The sequence below is a fragment of the Echinops telfairi genome, unplaced genomic scaffold (assembly GCF_000313985.2).
Source record: "Echinops telfairi isolate 266 unplaced genomic scaffold, ASM31398v2 ScPeMD7_16;HRSCAF=60, whole genome shotgun sequence".
NCBI classification, from domain to species: domain Eukaryota; kingdom Metazoa; phylum Chordata; class Mammalia; order Afrosoricida; family Tenrecidae; genus Echinops; species Echinops telfairi.
Window position 1 is genome coordinate 2620988 of NW_022103913.1, and position 16752 is coordinate 2637739.

At 37.5% G+C, this 16752-nt stretch overlaps 1 protein-coding gene across 1 annotated transcript in view; it reads left to right on the plus strand.

Moving 5' to 3' along the window:
* SLC9A9 (solute carrier family 9 member A9) overlaps positions 1–16752 on the plus strand; it is an 859212-nt gene that overhangs the window by 492279 nt on the left and 350181 nt on the right. The window contains exons 10-11 of the mRNA XM_045287469.1: positions 10508–10621; positions 12249–12360. Of these exons, the coding sequence (XP_045143404.1) occupies positions 10508–10621; positions 12249–12360 (226 nt within the window). The remainder of the gene's footprint in view (positions 1–10507; positions 10622–12248; positions 12361–16752) is intronic.

A 16752-nucleotide genomic window follows, 5' to 3' on the forward strand; every position in this document is an offset into this window, starting at 1 on the left:
TACAATTCTTATCACAGTCCATACAGACATCCATTGAGTCAAGCACATATTTTATATTTTAGCCACGGTTGCATCCACTTGTTGAGGACCTTCATCTTTTTCAATGCACTTTTACTTCACCAAGCATTATGTGCTATTCCAAGAAATGATCTCTCCTGATAACATGCCCAAAGTATGTGAGATGAGGTTCTCACACACTTTAGGAGCATTCTGGCTGTACTTCTTCCAAGACAGATTTGTTTGTTTTTCTAGCAGCTCATGGTACTTTCAGTATACCTCACCAGCACCTCATCAGTATTTATTTACTGCCCTCTTTCAGATGATTGAAAATATCATAGCTTGGGTGGGGCAAAAATTAATTTTGTGCAGCAGATTTGCCCAATGCAACATGTCCTTTGATTTCTCGACAGCTGCTTCCATGAGCATTGATTGTGGGTCTGAGGAAAATGAAATCCTTTACAATTTCAATCTTTCCCCCACTTCATCATGATGCTGTCTATCAATCCAGTTGTGAGAAACTTGGTTGCCTTTACATTGAGTTGTAATCTACATTGAAGACTGCAGTCCTTGATTTTCATCAGCAAGTCCTTCAAGGCCTCTGTGCTTGCAACAAGCGTGGTTATGGCATCTGCATATCAACACTGTCCGTAAGCCTTCCTCCAATCCTGATACCGTGCTCTTCTTCATATAGTCCAGCTTCTCAGATTATTTCCTCAGCATTCAGATTAAATAGGGTAAAATGATACATCCTGACACATATCTTTCATGATTTTAAATGTTAGATATTAGTGTCACACTTATTATTACAAATATGTAACCCAGAATGAGCTACTTAACCTCCTTAAGCCTAAATTTCCCCATGTGTGAAACACACAAAAAATCTCAACCCCGCCCCCCGCCCCAAATCCCCAACAGAAACCACTGCCACTGAGTCCATTCTGCATCATAGCAATCCTATATATAGTTCCTGAGATTGTAAATCTTCACAGGAGCAGACAGCCTTAGCTTTATTCGATGACACAGCTGATGGGTTTGGCCACTTACCTCATGGCTAGCAGCCCAATAGTTCTCAGTTTTTTCACTCAACATGCAGATTGAATAAATATGGTGAGCGATGCAACCTTGATGCACACCGCCCCTATATTTGAACCATGGAGTATTCCCATGTTCTTATTGAACATGGTCTTGTTCTATGTACAGGTTCTGCCTGAGCACAATTAAATGTTCTGGAGTTTCCATTCTTCTCTAAGCTATCCACAATCCCTTATGATCCACAATGTTGAATCATTTGTATAGTCAATATTCTCTTCCTTCAGTCAAGATCCATCTGATGTCAACAATGATAGCCCTTGTGCCATATCCACTTCATAATCCAATTTGAATTTCTGGCAATCCCATGGCTATGTAATGCTACAACCATTATTGAATGATCTTCAGCAACAGTTTACTTATATGCAATATTAATGATATTATTTGATAATTTTAACATTTACTTTTTTAAAAATGTGTACAAATAGCTAAGTAGCTGGCTTCCAAAAATCTTAACATAGGTAAGTATTTCCAGTTGTTAAAGCATTTCAATTAGTATTTTCTCAATTCCTAGGACCTTGTTTTTTGTGATTCAGTACCACAGATTCTTGATCCTATGCTACCTCTTGAAATGCTTGATTGTTGATCAGTTTTTTTTGACACAGTGACTGTGTAGTCATTCCAGAGTCTTTGGATGCTCTCTGCATAGTTCAATGTTTTACCCAAAGAATCTTTTAATATTGCAACTTGAGGCTTGAATTTTTTCTTCCATTCTTTCCACCTGAGATATGCTGAGCATATTCTTTCATTTTGGTGTTCTAACTCCAGCTCTTTGCATGTTTCTTTATATTATTTTATTTTGCCTTCTCAGGCTGCCTTTTAGAATTGTTTGTTCAAGTCTTCACTTCATTTCTTCCATTTGTTTTCATTACTCTACAATCAAGAGCAAGGTTCAGCTTTCTCTGATATCTACTTTGATCATTTCTCTCTTTTCTGTCTTTTTAATGACTTTTTACTTTCTTCGTGTGTGATGCTCCTGATGTCACACATTACTAATCAGGTCTTCTATCATTAGCATTTGATAAGTCAAATTTACTCTATTTTTCAAATTAATGGAAGAATCACTAGTGATGAAATAATTTAAGAATTCTATCAACTTATTCCATCTGAAATTGATCAAACACATAGGTAAATGCATTGATAATTATACGGCAAATGAAATGTGAAAGTTGGAATAGGACGGATGAACAATAATTGGAATATGGGGCGTTGGTGATAGAAGCAAAGCTGGGGATTGCATGATAGAATTTTGCAAGACCAAGAACTGCTTAGTTGGAAATATCTTTTTTTCAGCAATATGAATGGTGACTATAACCACAGATTCCGACCTATGGAATAAACAGGAATTAAATAAACTACATATGAGGGAATAGACGAGAGAAATGTTTGCTATCAACAGTCAAAAGAAGGTCAAGGAATGAGTATGGAACAGACCATCAATTGCTCATATATAAGTTCAGGATGAAGTTGAAGAGAATTAATGCCACAAAATCCAAAATACAACCTTGAGTCTGTCCTAACTGAACTTTGAGAACATTTGGTACCTTAAAGTTCACACGAAAAAGTCCAGGATGTTGAAAAGTGGAAAATCTTGTTGGAAAAGGGATAAAGACACTTGTCTTTCATCAACAACTGCATAGCAAGATTTTTGTTTTCTACTTTTGTGTTTTCTTTGAGGGGGGAGGCATTGGCTTGAGTAAGTGTGTGGGCATCATAGATGTTTATAAGAATGTGTGTATGGATTGGGATAACAGTTGTATGAGCCCCTAATAAAATGTTAAAAAAGAAAAAAAAAAAAGTAAAAATCTGTTTTCTCCTGGGGAAAAAAAGAAGGATCCTCCTCAAGCCACCCTTTGTTATTTCTGTAAACCCACTACCATCAAGTTGGTTCCAACCCACTGTAGATTTCCTGAGACTATAAATCTTTACTGGAGTGGATAATATTATCTTTTTCTTTTGGAATCCCTGTTGAATTTGAACTACCAGCCTTTAGTTAGCAATCCAACAGCAAACCCATAGAGTTGCACATGGCTCTTGTTCTTTTTACTAGTTGAATAGAAAGAAATTTACTTCTCAGGTTTCTTTATTTGAATAAAATATAAACAGTCACAAATATCTCCCCTGACAACTCCAGAAATTTGAACTCTGTGATACATATGAATATATGCTTTGGAAATTCTGAAGCTTAACAAATATCCACCAAGATTATTAAGAGACGTCTGGCTGCTCTAGAGCCTGACTTGTGCATAATGGGGAGACCCACTTTGTTAGAGAAAGTGGTGAGTGGCTTAGACAAAACTCAGAGCAACTCGGTTTTCCTCTTTACTACAGTCTACGTTGGTGAGTTCAGTAATGCCTTCGAGTGAGGAATTATTGACTAATTGCAGTTCACCTTGAGTACATTTCCTGATGAATTGGATGTAAGCAAATTTGAGAACATCTGGAGCAAATGTTTATAATTTCAACATTGTAAATCATTGTAAATTAAAGTTTGTTTGCAAATTTCTCAATAGTGGAATAAAAAATATTTATTTACATGCCAGCTTGATCAAAATAGTCAGAGATTGACTCAGCAGTATATAAAAAGGAACTCTGAGATATTCTGTGAAGAAAGTTTCCAGTTAGGAATAAAGACAAAAATGTATAACCAAATAAAATAATAAAACAAAATAGCATTAATCCTGGGGAGAAAATATGAGAATGTTTTAGTTGTTCCTTCCAGTTTATTTTTATGATCATTTTGTGAGTACTTCCCAGTTAACATAAATTTAAATGCCTTTCTTGCAGAAGTAGATGAAAGTCAGTAGATTGTGTCTAACTGTACTAAGTAAGCCAAATGAAAGTCATGCTGAGAATTCCTGTGAATTTAATTACTGCTACTTAGCCAACGTATATTAAACCATTGTAATCTTGATCCACATTAACCACAGGATAGGATAAAATTTCAATCTTATATACTAGCAGGAGAAAAAAATTCAGTGAGAATTAGTGAAGAAATATATTTTATAAAACAGATACAATCTTTTTATTTAGTTTCTAGTAAATAGCTTAGGCTAAAACTGGTATCTAACAAATCTTCAGAAAACACGGTTTAGTTACCAGATTAAGCTGTTGAATTATCATATGAATGATTTCTATGAACTTTCAGAATTCATAACACAGACTGTCTTTATGCAGCTTAAATATTAACTTGCCCTACCCCCACCCAATGGAAGTAAAATAAATTTTGCTTAAATATTGTAGATAAACTTGTGTCCAGTTATTTTCTTTGGTGCAAGGTGAGGTGAATAGATTTGTGGATATTCATATTGAATTTTAAAGTGACTAGTTTGAAACTTATTTTTTAATATATTTTTGTTTGGGGATAGAGTATCTTTTCTCCCTCCCGCACAAATTTTTTTAACCAATAAATCAAGTAAAACTATCCCTCAGTGGCTAACTATTTAGAAGCAGACTCAGGCAATAAAGTCCTAATAATCAAATCAATTTGTCTATCAGCTTGGCCTTGCTGTCGATCCCCCTTTGAAAACTGTTTTCAGGAGATTTCTGCATGTGAAACAAAATTGAATTCGCTCACAGATTTTCCTTACAGGTCCCAAGAAGGAAATTATTATGAAGTCTCTTCATTTGGATATATGCAGTTATATGACATAAATAGACAAAAGAGTGCTAATCAGTGTGGCTACATTGCTGTGAAAGGAACCTTTTTAAAAATGCAAACAATCATCTACAATCTAAAATAAGTGACTCTATCAGATTGTCAGAGCTTTTATATGTTGATAAAAATGAGTGTTGACAATAGTTTGAGGAAAAGGGCACCCTTTTCACCATTAGTAGAAATGTAAATTGCTTCATTCTTTCTGAAGGGCAGACTGGGAGTATATTTAAAAAGGAAAATTTATGCATGCCCTTTGGCAGAAGAAGCCAATGTATAGAAGTGGTATATTAGGGCGAATCACTAAAATAGCTAAGGATTGCAGTGGCATACAATACTGCTTTGTTCCTAAGAAGGAGAATATAGAAACAGCCCAATGTCTAAGGAAATAAAATTTGATAGGAGGATACATTGTACAATGTGCTGCCATTAAAAATGATGGAGTCGATTCAAATGTATAGCCATGGAAAGAGGATTATGAATATTCTTGAATTAATTAAAGTTATATACATTTTTTGGTCAGATTTATGTACCATTACCTGTTTCCAAAGACCTCTTTAAAGTGTTAACAAACAAAGATGTCACCTTAGGGCTAAGGTGGGTCTCAGCTGGACAATGAAGAAGGGAGAGACCTCAGAAGAATTAATGAATTTGAACTACAGTGTTGGTGAAGAATATTGCTATACCATGGAATGACAGAAGAATGAACACATGGTCTTGGAAGAAATATAGTCAGAGTGCTCCTTACAAGCTCCTGATTGTATTTAAATTATTGCTTCATCTGGAAATTATTTCATTATAAAGAATAAGTTAGTAAAACACCTTGAGTTTTGGGTTTCTTTTCCTCCCCTCAACATGTTCTGCAATATTTTCTAAACAATCTATGTTTACCCCCAATGGTGTAAACTGTTGTTTCTCTCTAAATTAATACATATTTCTAATGTAATGCAAAGGAGGGAAAAAAGAGTGGGTATTGATTACATGACACTAAAGGTCACCAAGGGGAAGGGGGGGCAAGGAATGTAAGAAGAGTTGGCTCTGAGATATCAAAGCAACTCTTCTTTACAAAGCAATTATTAAATCTAGATAAAATACAGAATAAGTAGGTATTTGAAGAGTTATACTAGCAAACAAGACATGCAGAATTTTAAGGCCAAGATATTGAATTTTTTAAATTAAGTTATGTTGATGGACTTTTTTTGTTTGTTTGTCTTCAATGAAGCTTGGACTTCTTCCTCCAGTGCTATTGGTTCTTACCCATTTGATACTTCATCAAATGATTTATGTTCAACCAGTTATTTTTAGTTCAATGAGTCTATATCCTTCAATCTTTTTATGCTTCCTTCATCATTCACTATTTTGCCCTTAGAATCTTTAAATATTCCAACTTGAGGATTGAGTTTTTTCTTCATTCTTGTGCTTGAAATATGCTAAGCATATTCCACCCCCTTGGCTTCCTCACTCCAGGCCTTAGCACATTTCATTATAATACTTATTCTCAAACTGCCCTTTTCAACAAGATGTTCAAACACTGGAAGCATGCATTCACCTATACCGAGACAGCTAGCTGGCCAACTGACTCAAAGTGATCCATCTGCACCCAGGCTAAATAAAGCTGACCCAACAGAATGAGAAAATGGTCAAAATATATTATTAATATAACATACAAATACAATTTTACTGAAGCTCATTCAACAAAGTTTTCAATGGAGCTGGCACAAATTCAAGTTGTATTCATATGTGGGCATGTCATGAGGGTTATCATTGCTGACATGAGATACATCTGGCTGGAAGCAGAGACTACCAGAAAGATGTTCATTTGTGTCTTATTAATCTAAAGCAATTGACTGTATGGATCATAAAAATCTGATAGCTCTGAGAAGAATGGGAATTCTAGAACATTTCATTGTGCTCACGCAGAAACTGCATGGATCCAGTGGCACTTGTAGAAATATCACATGGGGAACACTGCATGGTGGTTTAAAATCAGGAGAAGTAGGTGTCAGGGTTATATCCTTTCACCATACATTTGTCCTGCATGCTGAACAAATAATCTGAAAATCCAGACTAGGAAAATTGGAAGTTGTCAAAATTGAGACAACATGTGAAGATAGATATCCTAGATGTTAGTGAGTTGAGATGGACTGTGATTGATATTTTGAATTGGGCAATTACATAGGCTACTATGCCAGGAATGACAAATTGAAGAGGAACAGCATCACATTGATTAACAAAGAGTATTTCAAAATGTATCCTATAGTATGACACTGTCAATGATAGGAGAATATCCATACACCTAAATGAAGACCAGTTAATATGAAGAACTATTATTCAAACTTATATACCAACATCTCTTTATTCCAATGGTGAAGAAATTGAAGATTTTATCACTTCTTCAGCCTGAAATTGATAAAACATGTAATCAATATGCATTGATAATTACCAGTGATTAGTTGAAATGTGAAAGTTAAAAACTTAAGAAGGATAAGGAGTTGGAATATATGGCCTGGGTGATAGAAATGACATTGTAGATCATATAATAGAATTTTGCAAGACGAATTAACTTCCTCATTGCAAATATCTTTTTTTCAACAACGTAAGACTATACATGCAGTCCTCACTAGATGGAATATGCAGGAAACTAATCAACTCATCTTTTAAGAGTGTTGAAGGAGAAGCTCAATATCATGAGTCAGAACAAGGTCAGGGTCCAACAGCAGAACAGACAATAAAGGATCCATATGCAATTTCAGCCTAAACCAAAATTCTGAAAATCAAACTCACTGCCATCTAGTTGATTCTGACTAGCAGTCCCTTAAAAAAGATTCTTGAGCCTGCAAGTCTTTATGGGCGCATATAGTCTCATCTTTCTCCCAAAGAGCAACCGGTGAGTTTCAACCACCAGCCATGTAGTCAGCAGTCTGGTGTTTACCCAACAATAAGTCCCCAAGGTCGTGAGTATATCTCATCCAAAACTAGAGGCCATTTCAAGAATAAATTAGATGCATTGAACACTAAGGATGAGTTGGCTGACAGCCAGGACATCACACATGAGAGGGCATAGCTCAGTGGTAGAGCAATTGACTGTAGGACATCACGCATGAGAATAACCACCACCACAAAACTCACTGCCATCGAGTCAGTGCAGACTCATAACAACCCGAAAACACAGGGTAGAACTGCCCCCTGTGAGTTTCCAAGACTCTAATTCTTTACAGTGGAAAACCCCGTCTTTCTTCTTGAGAGTGGCTGGTGGGTTTGAACTACTAACCTTATGGATCACAGCCCAACTCATAGCAGCTATGCCACTAGGGATCATTTGAAGACAACAAAATGACATTAAAATTACAGGGAAGGAAAATGAAAATGTGGGTCAGAATAGACTGAAATTTGTTCTTGAATGTAGAATAGTTGAAGTGAATGTAAGAAATGATGAAATAAAAGAGTTGAACAGAGATTTGCTCTGTAAGCTTACCTTCAACTCACAGTAAAAAAAATTCAAACAAATGAATAAGTTTTTAAAAGACGATGTAAGATGGAGAAGAAGAAAAGGGGACTAAATAATAAATGGGAGGAAGCACAAAGGAAGGAAGGAAGGAAGGAAGAAGGAAGGAAGAAAGGAAGGAAGGAAGAAACAGCCACATCATTACAGTACTAAAAATAATTGATTGATAGTCAAGCATTTCAAGATATAGCATATGATCAAGAAATGATGATATTAATGAAAGAACCCCAAACTACATTTAAGGCATTGGAAGGAAGCAGGAATTAGTGGAATACAAATTGATATGTTTCAATAAGGGGATGCAATGCTGTAAGCCTTGTCTATGCTAATATATTTGGAAGATTGAAAGAGATCAATAGACATTGTGCCAAATTTTTAAAAAAGTGAATCAACATAAAATTATATAAAAGCGAAATTTTGCTAAAGGTTACCTTAAAATTATTGTAATAGTACCTGCATAAGGAACTACTGGGAATTCAAGCCATATTCAGAAGAGGACATAAAATGAGAGAGATCGTTGTTGATGTGAGAGGGACCTTGGCAGCAAACATAGCAATGATTGTGAGGATGGGCAGGGGTGGGCCATGTTTTGGTCTCTGTACACGTCACTGTGAGGCAGAAAGGATTTGAGAGTATTTAACAGTACTGATAACCTCTAAGTATAGAGAATTCAAGCTATGGGCTGGAAGTGAGGAAGGAAATGGATCCCCAGAAGGAAATTGTGGTATGGCTACAAAGAAGCTAAGTAGCTCCTAGGAAGCAAACATGTCCCTTCTATGGTGAAATATTCTTGGGATGAGAATGGGAGAAATGAATGTAGACTTCTCTTTCTTTAGTGCTCCAAATTAGATGACCAAATCACTCCTTTTGAAAAAGTAAAGACATAATGAGATAAAGTGTTCCTCAACCAATATGTCTCCCACCCCACCCGCCTGTTTTCACACTTCCTTTGTTTTTATAAGTGACAGGGTTTGTTTTGAGGAGCTGACCTGGAAAATAAAACAAGTGCTCAGGATAATTGACGATCACTGCCGCTGCAGGAAGACCATCTTATACTGAAAGAGCTCTATCTTTGTTAACACGTTCCTTCTATTACTGGTTTAAATAATGTTTCTGACAAGACTCTGTTTTTCTCCCTGTCAAGTGTCAGTGAACTGGTATTGGACATTATTTGTGAGGTTGTAAATACATTACATGAAAAAAAAAAAAATGAGTTTTTTTAAAAGTCCAAAGGAATGCCTCCAAAGACATTCCCTACCATGGAGATTTATGTAACGCCAGAATGGAATTTCAGAAACTTCAAATCACAAGTCTGGGAAGAAAAACAAAGTCTCTTCCATATCTGCCTTTATTGTGGTCTGTGGATGATTTCCCCTTATATTTTTAATCTGGAGGATGGAGAGTGTTTTCTTTTTTTATGTTCAACTTAAATTGTTTAGTTAATGACCTAAGAATAGCTCTGAGGAGCATCCCTCACCATAGCATATTATTACTCCATTCTTCTCACTTAATTTGATGTATCTATTGTGTTCTTGCTGCATAAACTGATCCCGGGGATTAATCATTTTCTTTTTACCAGCTAGAAATTGTAGACATCTAATGGATAACTACTTACATCAGTCAATATAATGAGTAGCATTGTCTAGGCTTTAAAATATACTGATTATTCTATGTTGAAATAAAATCCACATTCATCCTCATTTGGCATTTCCAAGTTTTCCAAGTTTCTCCTTTCTGTCTGCCTGAAGAAAATAATTTGGTTAAAGCTTTGTTTTTTTCCAGCTCTTCCAAGTTGAGGACTTAAGGCTTAAGTGCATCTACTGGTTGCTATGCAAAAAGGGCTAAACAGACTTTGATTTTTTTTATGGCAGTATAACTTAAGCAAATTACATAGCTTCAGTTTTGGTTTTGTTTGTTTTTTTTTAAGCAGGGAATAATTTGTCAACTTAATCAGACTTGTTCTATGAAAGAACATGTTGGTTAATCTTACCTGGGGCATCTCTCTGGCAGCCTTGCAGTTAGAAAGAATGGGATGTTGACTGGCTGTGGTATCGGGTCAAGATGAAGAACCAAGGCAGAGTCAGCTGACTTGACAGAAGAGGCAAGACCCGTTGGTCCTCCACAGGCTAAGCCCAAGTCTGTAGGCATGAGCTTCCCAAGCAAAGGGGGCCCATTCAGTCATCCAAATTGTTAAAGAAAAGTCAGTGAACTTGAATCTGAGTCATAATTAATGGGCTTGGTTTCTGTTTCGTTTTCAGTTGTTTGAATTTATGAACTTTCTGGCCGAGAATGTCATCTTTTGTTACATGGGCCTGGCGCTGTTCACGTTCCAGAATCACATCTTTAACGCCCTGTTTATGCTTGGCGCTTTTGTATCCTTTGAAATACAGCATGTGGGATTGTGGGAAGGAACACATGACTAACTTTTTCTTATTATTCTGTTAAATTTTGAAAGTAATTTCCTTGGGTTTGTGGCAAGGCTCAAATTCAACATTGGCAAGTAATTTCTAGTCCGAGCAGAAAAGCATCCTCTTAAATCGGAGGCTTTATTAAAATGCTTATATTTTCAGAAGAGACATTGAGAAAATACTCAGGGGAATGAAAGGAGGAAACAAAGAAAAGGACATTTTTCCAGTATTTAAAAGATGTTCAATTAAGATTACGAATCGTTTTTGTGAGAAAAAAAAAGTATGTGGATCCATTCAACACTGAGAAATGGATTGAATATGCATTAGAGCATATCAGAAGGTCAGGAGTATCTCTCCTGACAGCCAGAATTATTCAGCTTTGGAAATGTTTTCATTGCATGATGGGACTTTTTTTTTTTTTTAACCAAGGAACCTTCGAACTAGGATAGAGAGAATAAAGAGGAAATGAAACCAGTGTGAAAGGTGTGCCTTCCCAGGCATTACGTGGTATATGTTTATCTCTCTGGAAGAAGCAGGGCAGATACAATCCTGGGTCACTTTTAGTGAAGGACTTTTCTAGCTCCAGTGTTGGCAGAAGACATCATGGGAATGGCTGTCTGTCTGAAGAATAATGAACCATGGGGGCTACCCCCAAGGAGATCCACAGCTGTTGTGTTTCTTCCCGCCTGGAAAATGGGCAGACTGCCCCTCATGCGACCACAGCCAAAAATTGGAACAGTCTGGAGGGCCCCAAATCTCTGTAAGATCTTTTCCAACTAAGCACCTCTATTGCCTCTTAGTCCCTTTTTAATGAACACTGAGCCACACTTCCAAATTTCATCTTGAACCTGGATCTCAAACAGAGGCTCCCTCTGCCCGCTTTCCCCTCTCCCCCCACCCCACCCTCCCCACACACACAAAAATAAAACTGACCCTATTCCAAATGAAGACAATCTGGAATAAATAGACCATAAGATGTCAATAATGACTCCCTCCCCTCCACCAAAAAAAGGAGAGATTAATACTATCTATATTTTTGTAGGCTTTTATCTGTAAAACGTGGGTTTTAGTAAAGTATCTCTTAAAGCAGCAGTTGTATTCTACATTTAGACAGGCAATTCCTCTCAAAATTGAATCCACCAAAAGAAACAAAAACATAAGCAAAGCCTGATAGAGACAGAGCACAAACTGAGGGGAAGGAGATGGCAATCGCGCGCAGAAGCACATGGATCTTCTGAAGTGCTGCTTGAGAAGATAATGCCACATCTCCCTGACTTGCATTTTACAGCAGAATTGAGGATTGAGTCCCTCATTGGAAATATAAATGTGATGAGAAAATTTATGGTGATTGAAATGGCATTGAGTTAACAATTTTAAACCAAGCATATATCCGAAGAGAGACACCAGTTCTCTATTATTTCTGGAAAAAAAATTGACATCAAAATATGAATTGGGGGAGTAAATTGGGCATATATGTATTGACATATTTATTCCTGCTTTCTGGGCCATAACATAGAGAGATTTTAAGCATAAGTACTCTCACTTCATTGCAGCAACATTTTCCTTAATGTTTTCCTGTGCTTACTCACAGCTAGCAATTTTTGTTGCAAGAGCATGCAACATATACCCCCTCTCCTTCCTTCTGAACCTGGGCCGCAAACAAAAAATCCCGTGGAACTTTCAGCACATGATGATGTTTTCAGGTATGTGAGCTAAATTGCATGTTAGTGGTAATGACTTGTTTCACATTTTCACAGAACCTCATGTCCCATGAGGAAACTTAGAGATCTAGGAGAAATAGAACTTCTCTTCTCCGCCTTGGACCCAGCACCATGCTGATGCTCCATAAAGTTCCAAGCAGCAAGAAGATTGCTCTTTCCAGACAAAAAGTGACCCTAAAGGGAACCATGTTGGGATGAGCGAGAGGTGTGGTTTTTGACTGGACTGGACAGTGGGCCTCCCACTGACCTAGTTCAGATCAATCTTCACATCAGGGGATTTCAAGGATTGTTTCACAAATCAAATGCTTCAGGGTAAGCAACAAGTAAATGGTTCCACTCCCACCTCCTGTGAAAGTCCCTCCTCCGTTGCTTCCCCGCTCTTTTCCCCTACAAACCTCCCGCAGCTTCTCATGATTCACCCAGAGGCCAATCAGACTCCACTATGAGTTGGGGGAAATTGACTGAGTGTTCACCAGGAGCAAGACTAATTCCAGGTCCTGGTGGATGAAAGAGACAAGGTCTCTGCTCTCACGAAGTTTAAGGACTAGTTTCTGAAACCCTACCCGAAGGCTGCTTTCCAGAAGAAAAGAAAACAGATGAACGGGCTGACCCTGAACTTCTCTGGAGACTGCACTTTCTTTCTAATCAATTTTTCCAGCATCAGTCTTTCCTTGTTCAGAGACCTTTCCCCTCATGTGGCTTCTCTGTGTATATACACTTACAACACCCTCAGAGGCAGTTTATTGGAAGATACATGAGAATAAAAAGCTGCTAGTGGAATAAGGCAAACAAATGTATTTGGGACCCAAAGGGGCATGTGGACAAAGGAATAGAAACAGCATTTAGTTAATACCTCCACAGAAATGGACTCCAACAACCATGGACTCAGCAATCATGACAATGTTTTTGTTCTGTTACACATAAGGTCCCCATGAGTCAGATCCAACTGAGTGACAACTAACCGCAATAACATACATTAATCCTCTGAAGCAGATATTAACCCAGTTTGTAGGTGAGAAAACTATGGTTCATATGACAGTATCCCTGAACAGAAGTCTGTGCCTGGTCAACATGGTAAAACAAAGTAGATCTCAGGTTATGAATGAATCATTTAATCAAATATAAAATCAAGCCAAATTAAACCCACTGCCATCAAGTTAATTCCGATTCATAGCAACCCTACTGGCCAGAGTGAAGTGCTCCTTATGGTTTCTGAGACTGTAAACTTTCATACAAGCAGATAGCTTCATCTTTCTCTCTGGAGTTGCTAGTGGGTTTGCACCGCCATTCTTGAGGATAGCCGTTCAATACACCAGGGCTCCTTAAGCACACACAAATTGAGATCTAAACTTGATCTCTACTTAATTCTCAAACTCCAGGTTGAGAAAGTCGTCTGAAAGTGCTTCCCTGTATTTTGAGGCATGCCCTGGTGAGAGAGAGCAAGAAAAAGGATGAGAGCTTGGGCCAATCTGTGAACTGCAACTTAGAACAACAATGCAGTCTAGCAATCAGTTGACTTCTGTTCTGAGAATGCAAGAAACAGATGCACTAATAACAAGGAACAAATGTGCTAAGAACAAGCAAGAAACAAATTCCTTATAACAAGGAAGCCGGCACCATGTTTCATTTTTCACAGAGCAGTTCTAGGAGTTGGAAAGCACTTCTCCTTTTTCCACATAAAAAAATTTCAACAGCTTTGCTCTGTAGACCACTACCTGATTTTTAAAGCTTAGATATTATAGTTTCAACCATGCTTTTCTTGACAAAGAATGCTTTGAGAAGGCTTCTAAAGTTTTAGGTATTCATGTTGAGATGAGAAATTTCTACCTCAATTATTTCCTGGTCTCATGGCTCCTCCGGGACTTGGGACTTTAGTGTTTGCTTAGCTATCGAATCGGGATGCATTCTAAACTGATAGATGCCAACAATAGGGTGAGTTGCAGTCAGACAATAGAAGAACATCCAGAAGGTGGTGATGATAGTCTAAGCAGGTCAGTCTCAAGCACTCAAGCCAAATAAAGTTGGTTTTCTAAATAAAGTTGTAACACATCTATCCCATTTATGTACATATTGACTACGGCTATGTTTACACTGCAATGGAACAGTTCGGTTGGTAGTCACATCTGTAACTATATGGCCTGGTCACCAGGAAATATTTATTCTCTGGTCCTATTCTAAAGCATCTGAATCTTCTAAAAGGCAAAAAAGTGGTATAAAATTTTATTACATTAATGGGGCTGGAATTATTAGTTTCATTCATGGGAATGCCAATTGGCTATCAACATCATTAAACAAAGCAGCACAGCAAAGCTTCAGGGCAGGTGCACAGGTATGACTGCGATGTTCAGATAAAGGTGTCCATTGTGTTCCACACTGAGACACCATGTCATCATTCAGGAAACTGAATCCCTTACTGCCAGGATTTCAGCTGTTTAACATCATGGGTTACAGTCATATTGGTTCAAAGCAGACTTCATTTCATAGATTTGACTGGGTCTTTTGTTTCGCACACTTTTCATACTGAAATGATTTTGAACAACAAAGGAATTGGATTTACTCCTTTGTATTTTGTGCCATTTTCATCAAAATTTAATAATATTTCTAATGCTCCATGGTATGATTGAAAGAACACTGGGTTCACCACCAAAATCTGTTTTCTTGGCTTTAAATTCATAAGAAATTCCAACATTATATGATTATATTGCAGAATCCTACACCTTCCTAAGACATTCAATAGGTGCTGTTTGAAGGGCCATAGCCAGGATAAGGTAGCATAGTCATTATTGGTCTCTTTTGGCAGGTTATAAAAAGAGAGAGCCGTGAAGAGGTTGTGCAACCTGCTCTCACTCTCAAAACGAATTAGAGATCAAATTAAGACTTGTACCCAGGCCTTTCAACAGCAGGCTTAGTACCTTCCCCTCACCCTGACACAGCCTCAGATTTACCCTCAAGGTCATGAAAACAAAAGTTAAATCAAAACCAGGGCCTTTCTAACAAGGCCAGCCCCAGCATGCCTGATATGTCTCTGATGTTAAACTTGACCCCCACCTAGTTTATAACACCCTCCACCCCAGCCAGAGGCTCAGGCATACACTCTCTTCCCCACCACCAGCAGTACATAAAGGACCAGGTGAGGTCACTACCTGTATGGCAAAATACCTTCAAACTCAGCTTTGATTTTTTTTTTTTACATGACTTCTGTGTTGTACTTTACTCGGGACCTAAAATTTTAATTGCATTTTTCAGGAAATAAATAATTTAAAAAGCCAATTTAAGGTCACATAAGCCCAAGAAAGAGTTTAACAGAACAGATAAAAGAATGCATGATCTAGTCTTGTCTGGGTGTGTGAGAATAATGCTTGCTGACACTATATGGAAAAGTGCATTAAAGAATATTTAGTTTTTAATGTAGTCTCAGGTTCTCAATTATCCTTACAATGTTTTTTAGCTATCCAATAAGAAGAATTATTTAAATAAGTTCTGTGGCTAAATCGGATTATCCATGCTTCACTAATGGATTTAAATTATGTCTTTCTTTAAATCAAAACTAATCTCTCATCCCCCAAGTTCAGAGTAGAATTGGTCTCCATAGGGTTTTCAGTCACGGTGACCTTTTGGAAGCAGATCTCCAGGACTTTCTTCCAAGGTATCTCTAGCTGAGTTTGAATGGCCAGCCCCTCCATGAGTAGGTTAAGTACTTATTGATAGGTACCACCCAGGTCCTTTGGAGCAGGTAAACAATAACCCTCTAGCTAAAGGAGGTAAGGAGATTGTGGTGATGAACACACACACACACACACACACCCTTCTGAATATGTTTGAACTATTGAGTTGTATGATGTGTTATGTCTCAATAAAACTATTAAGATGCAAACATAAAATAAACTGGGTAAGGAGAGTAGGTGGAATTGTGGCTTATACATGGTAAGCAGTTCTACCTACCAGTTCCTATATGGGGGAATGCTGAAACTATTGGTTCCTACAAAGATTTAAAGTCTCAGAAACTCAAGGGGAACAGTTCTACTCTGTCCTGTAGAGTCACTGCGAGTCAACTCAATGGCAATGGCTATTTTGTTTTTCTTTTACCCAAAAATGTGAGAGTGAATGTATTGATACATTGGTTCATTCACTCACAATCACCCAGTTATTTATCCAGCAGACATTCATTGACTAACCTTGCTGGGAGAACAAAGACAACGATGCCTGCCTGTCCCTAAGAAAGAGTGAGTGAGTCTATGAGGTAAACCCAGACTCTGAGCTCTAAGGGAGTATAACTTTCTAAAAAGTTAGAAAGGCAGTCCTGTCTTCATCAATTCATCTTTCAGTTGACAGATCCTTCCCCATCATTTTTACCCTCATCCTACATGTTGAGCA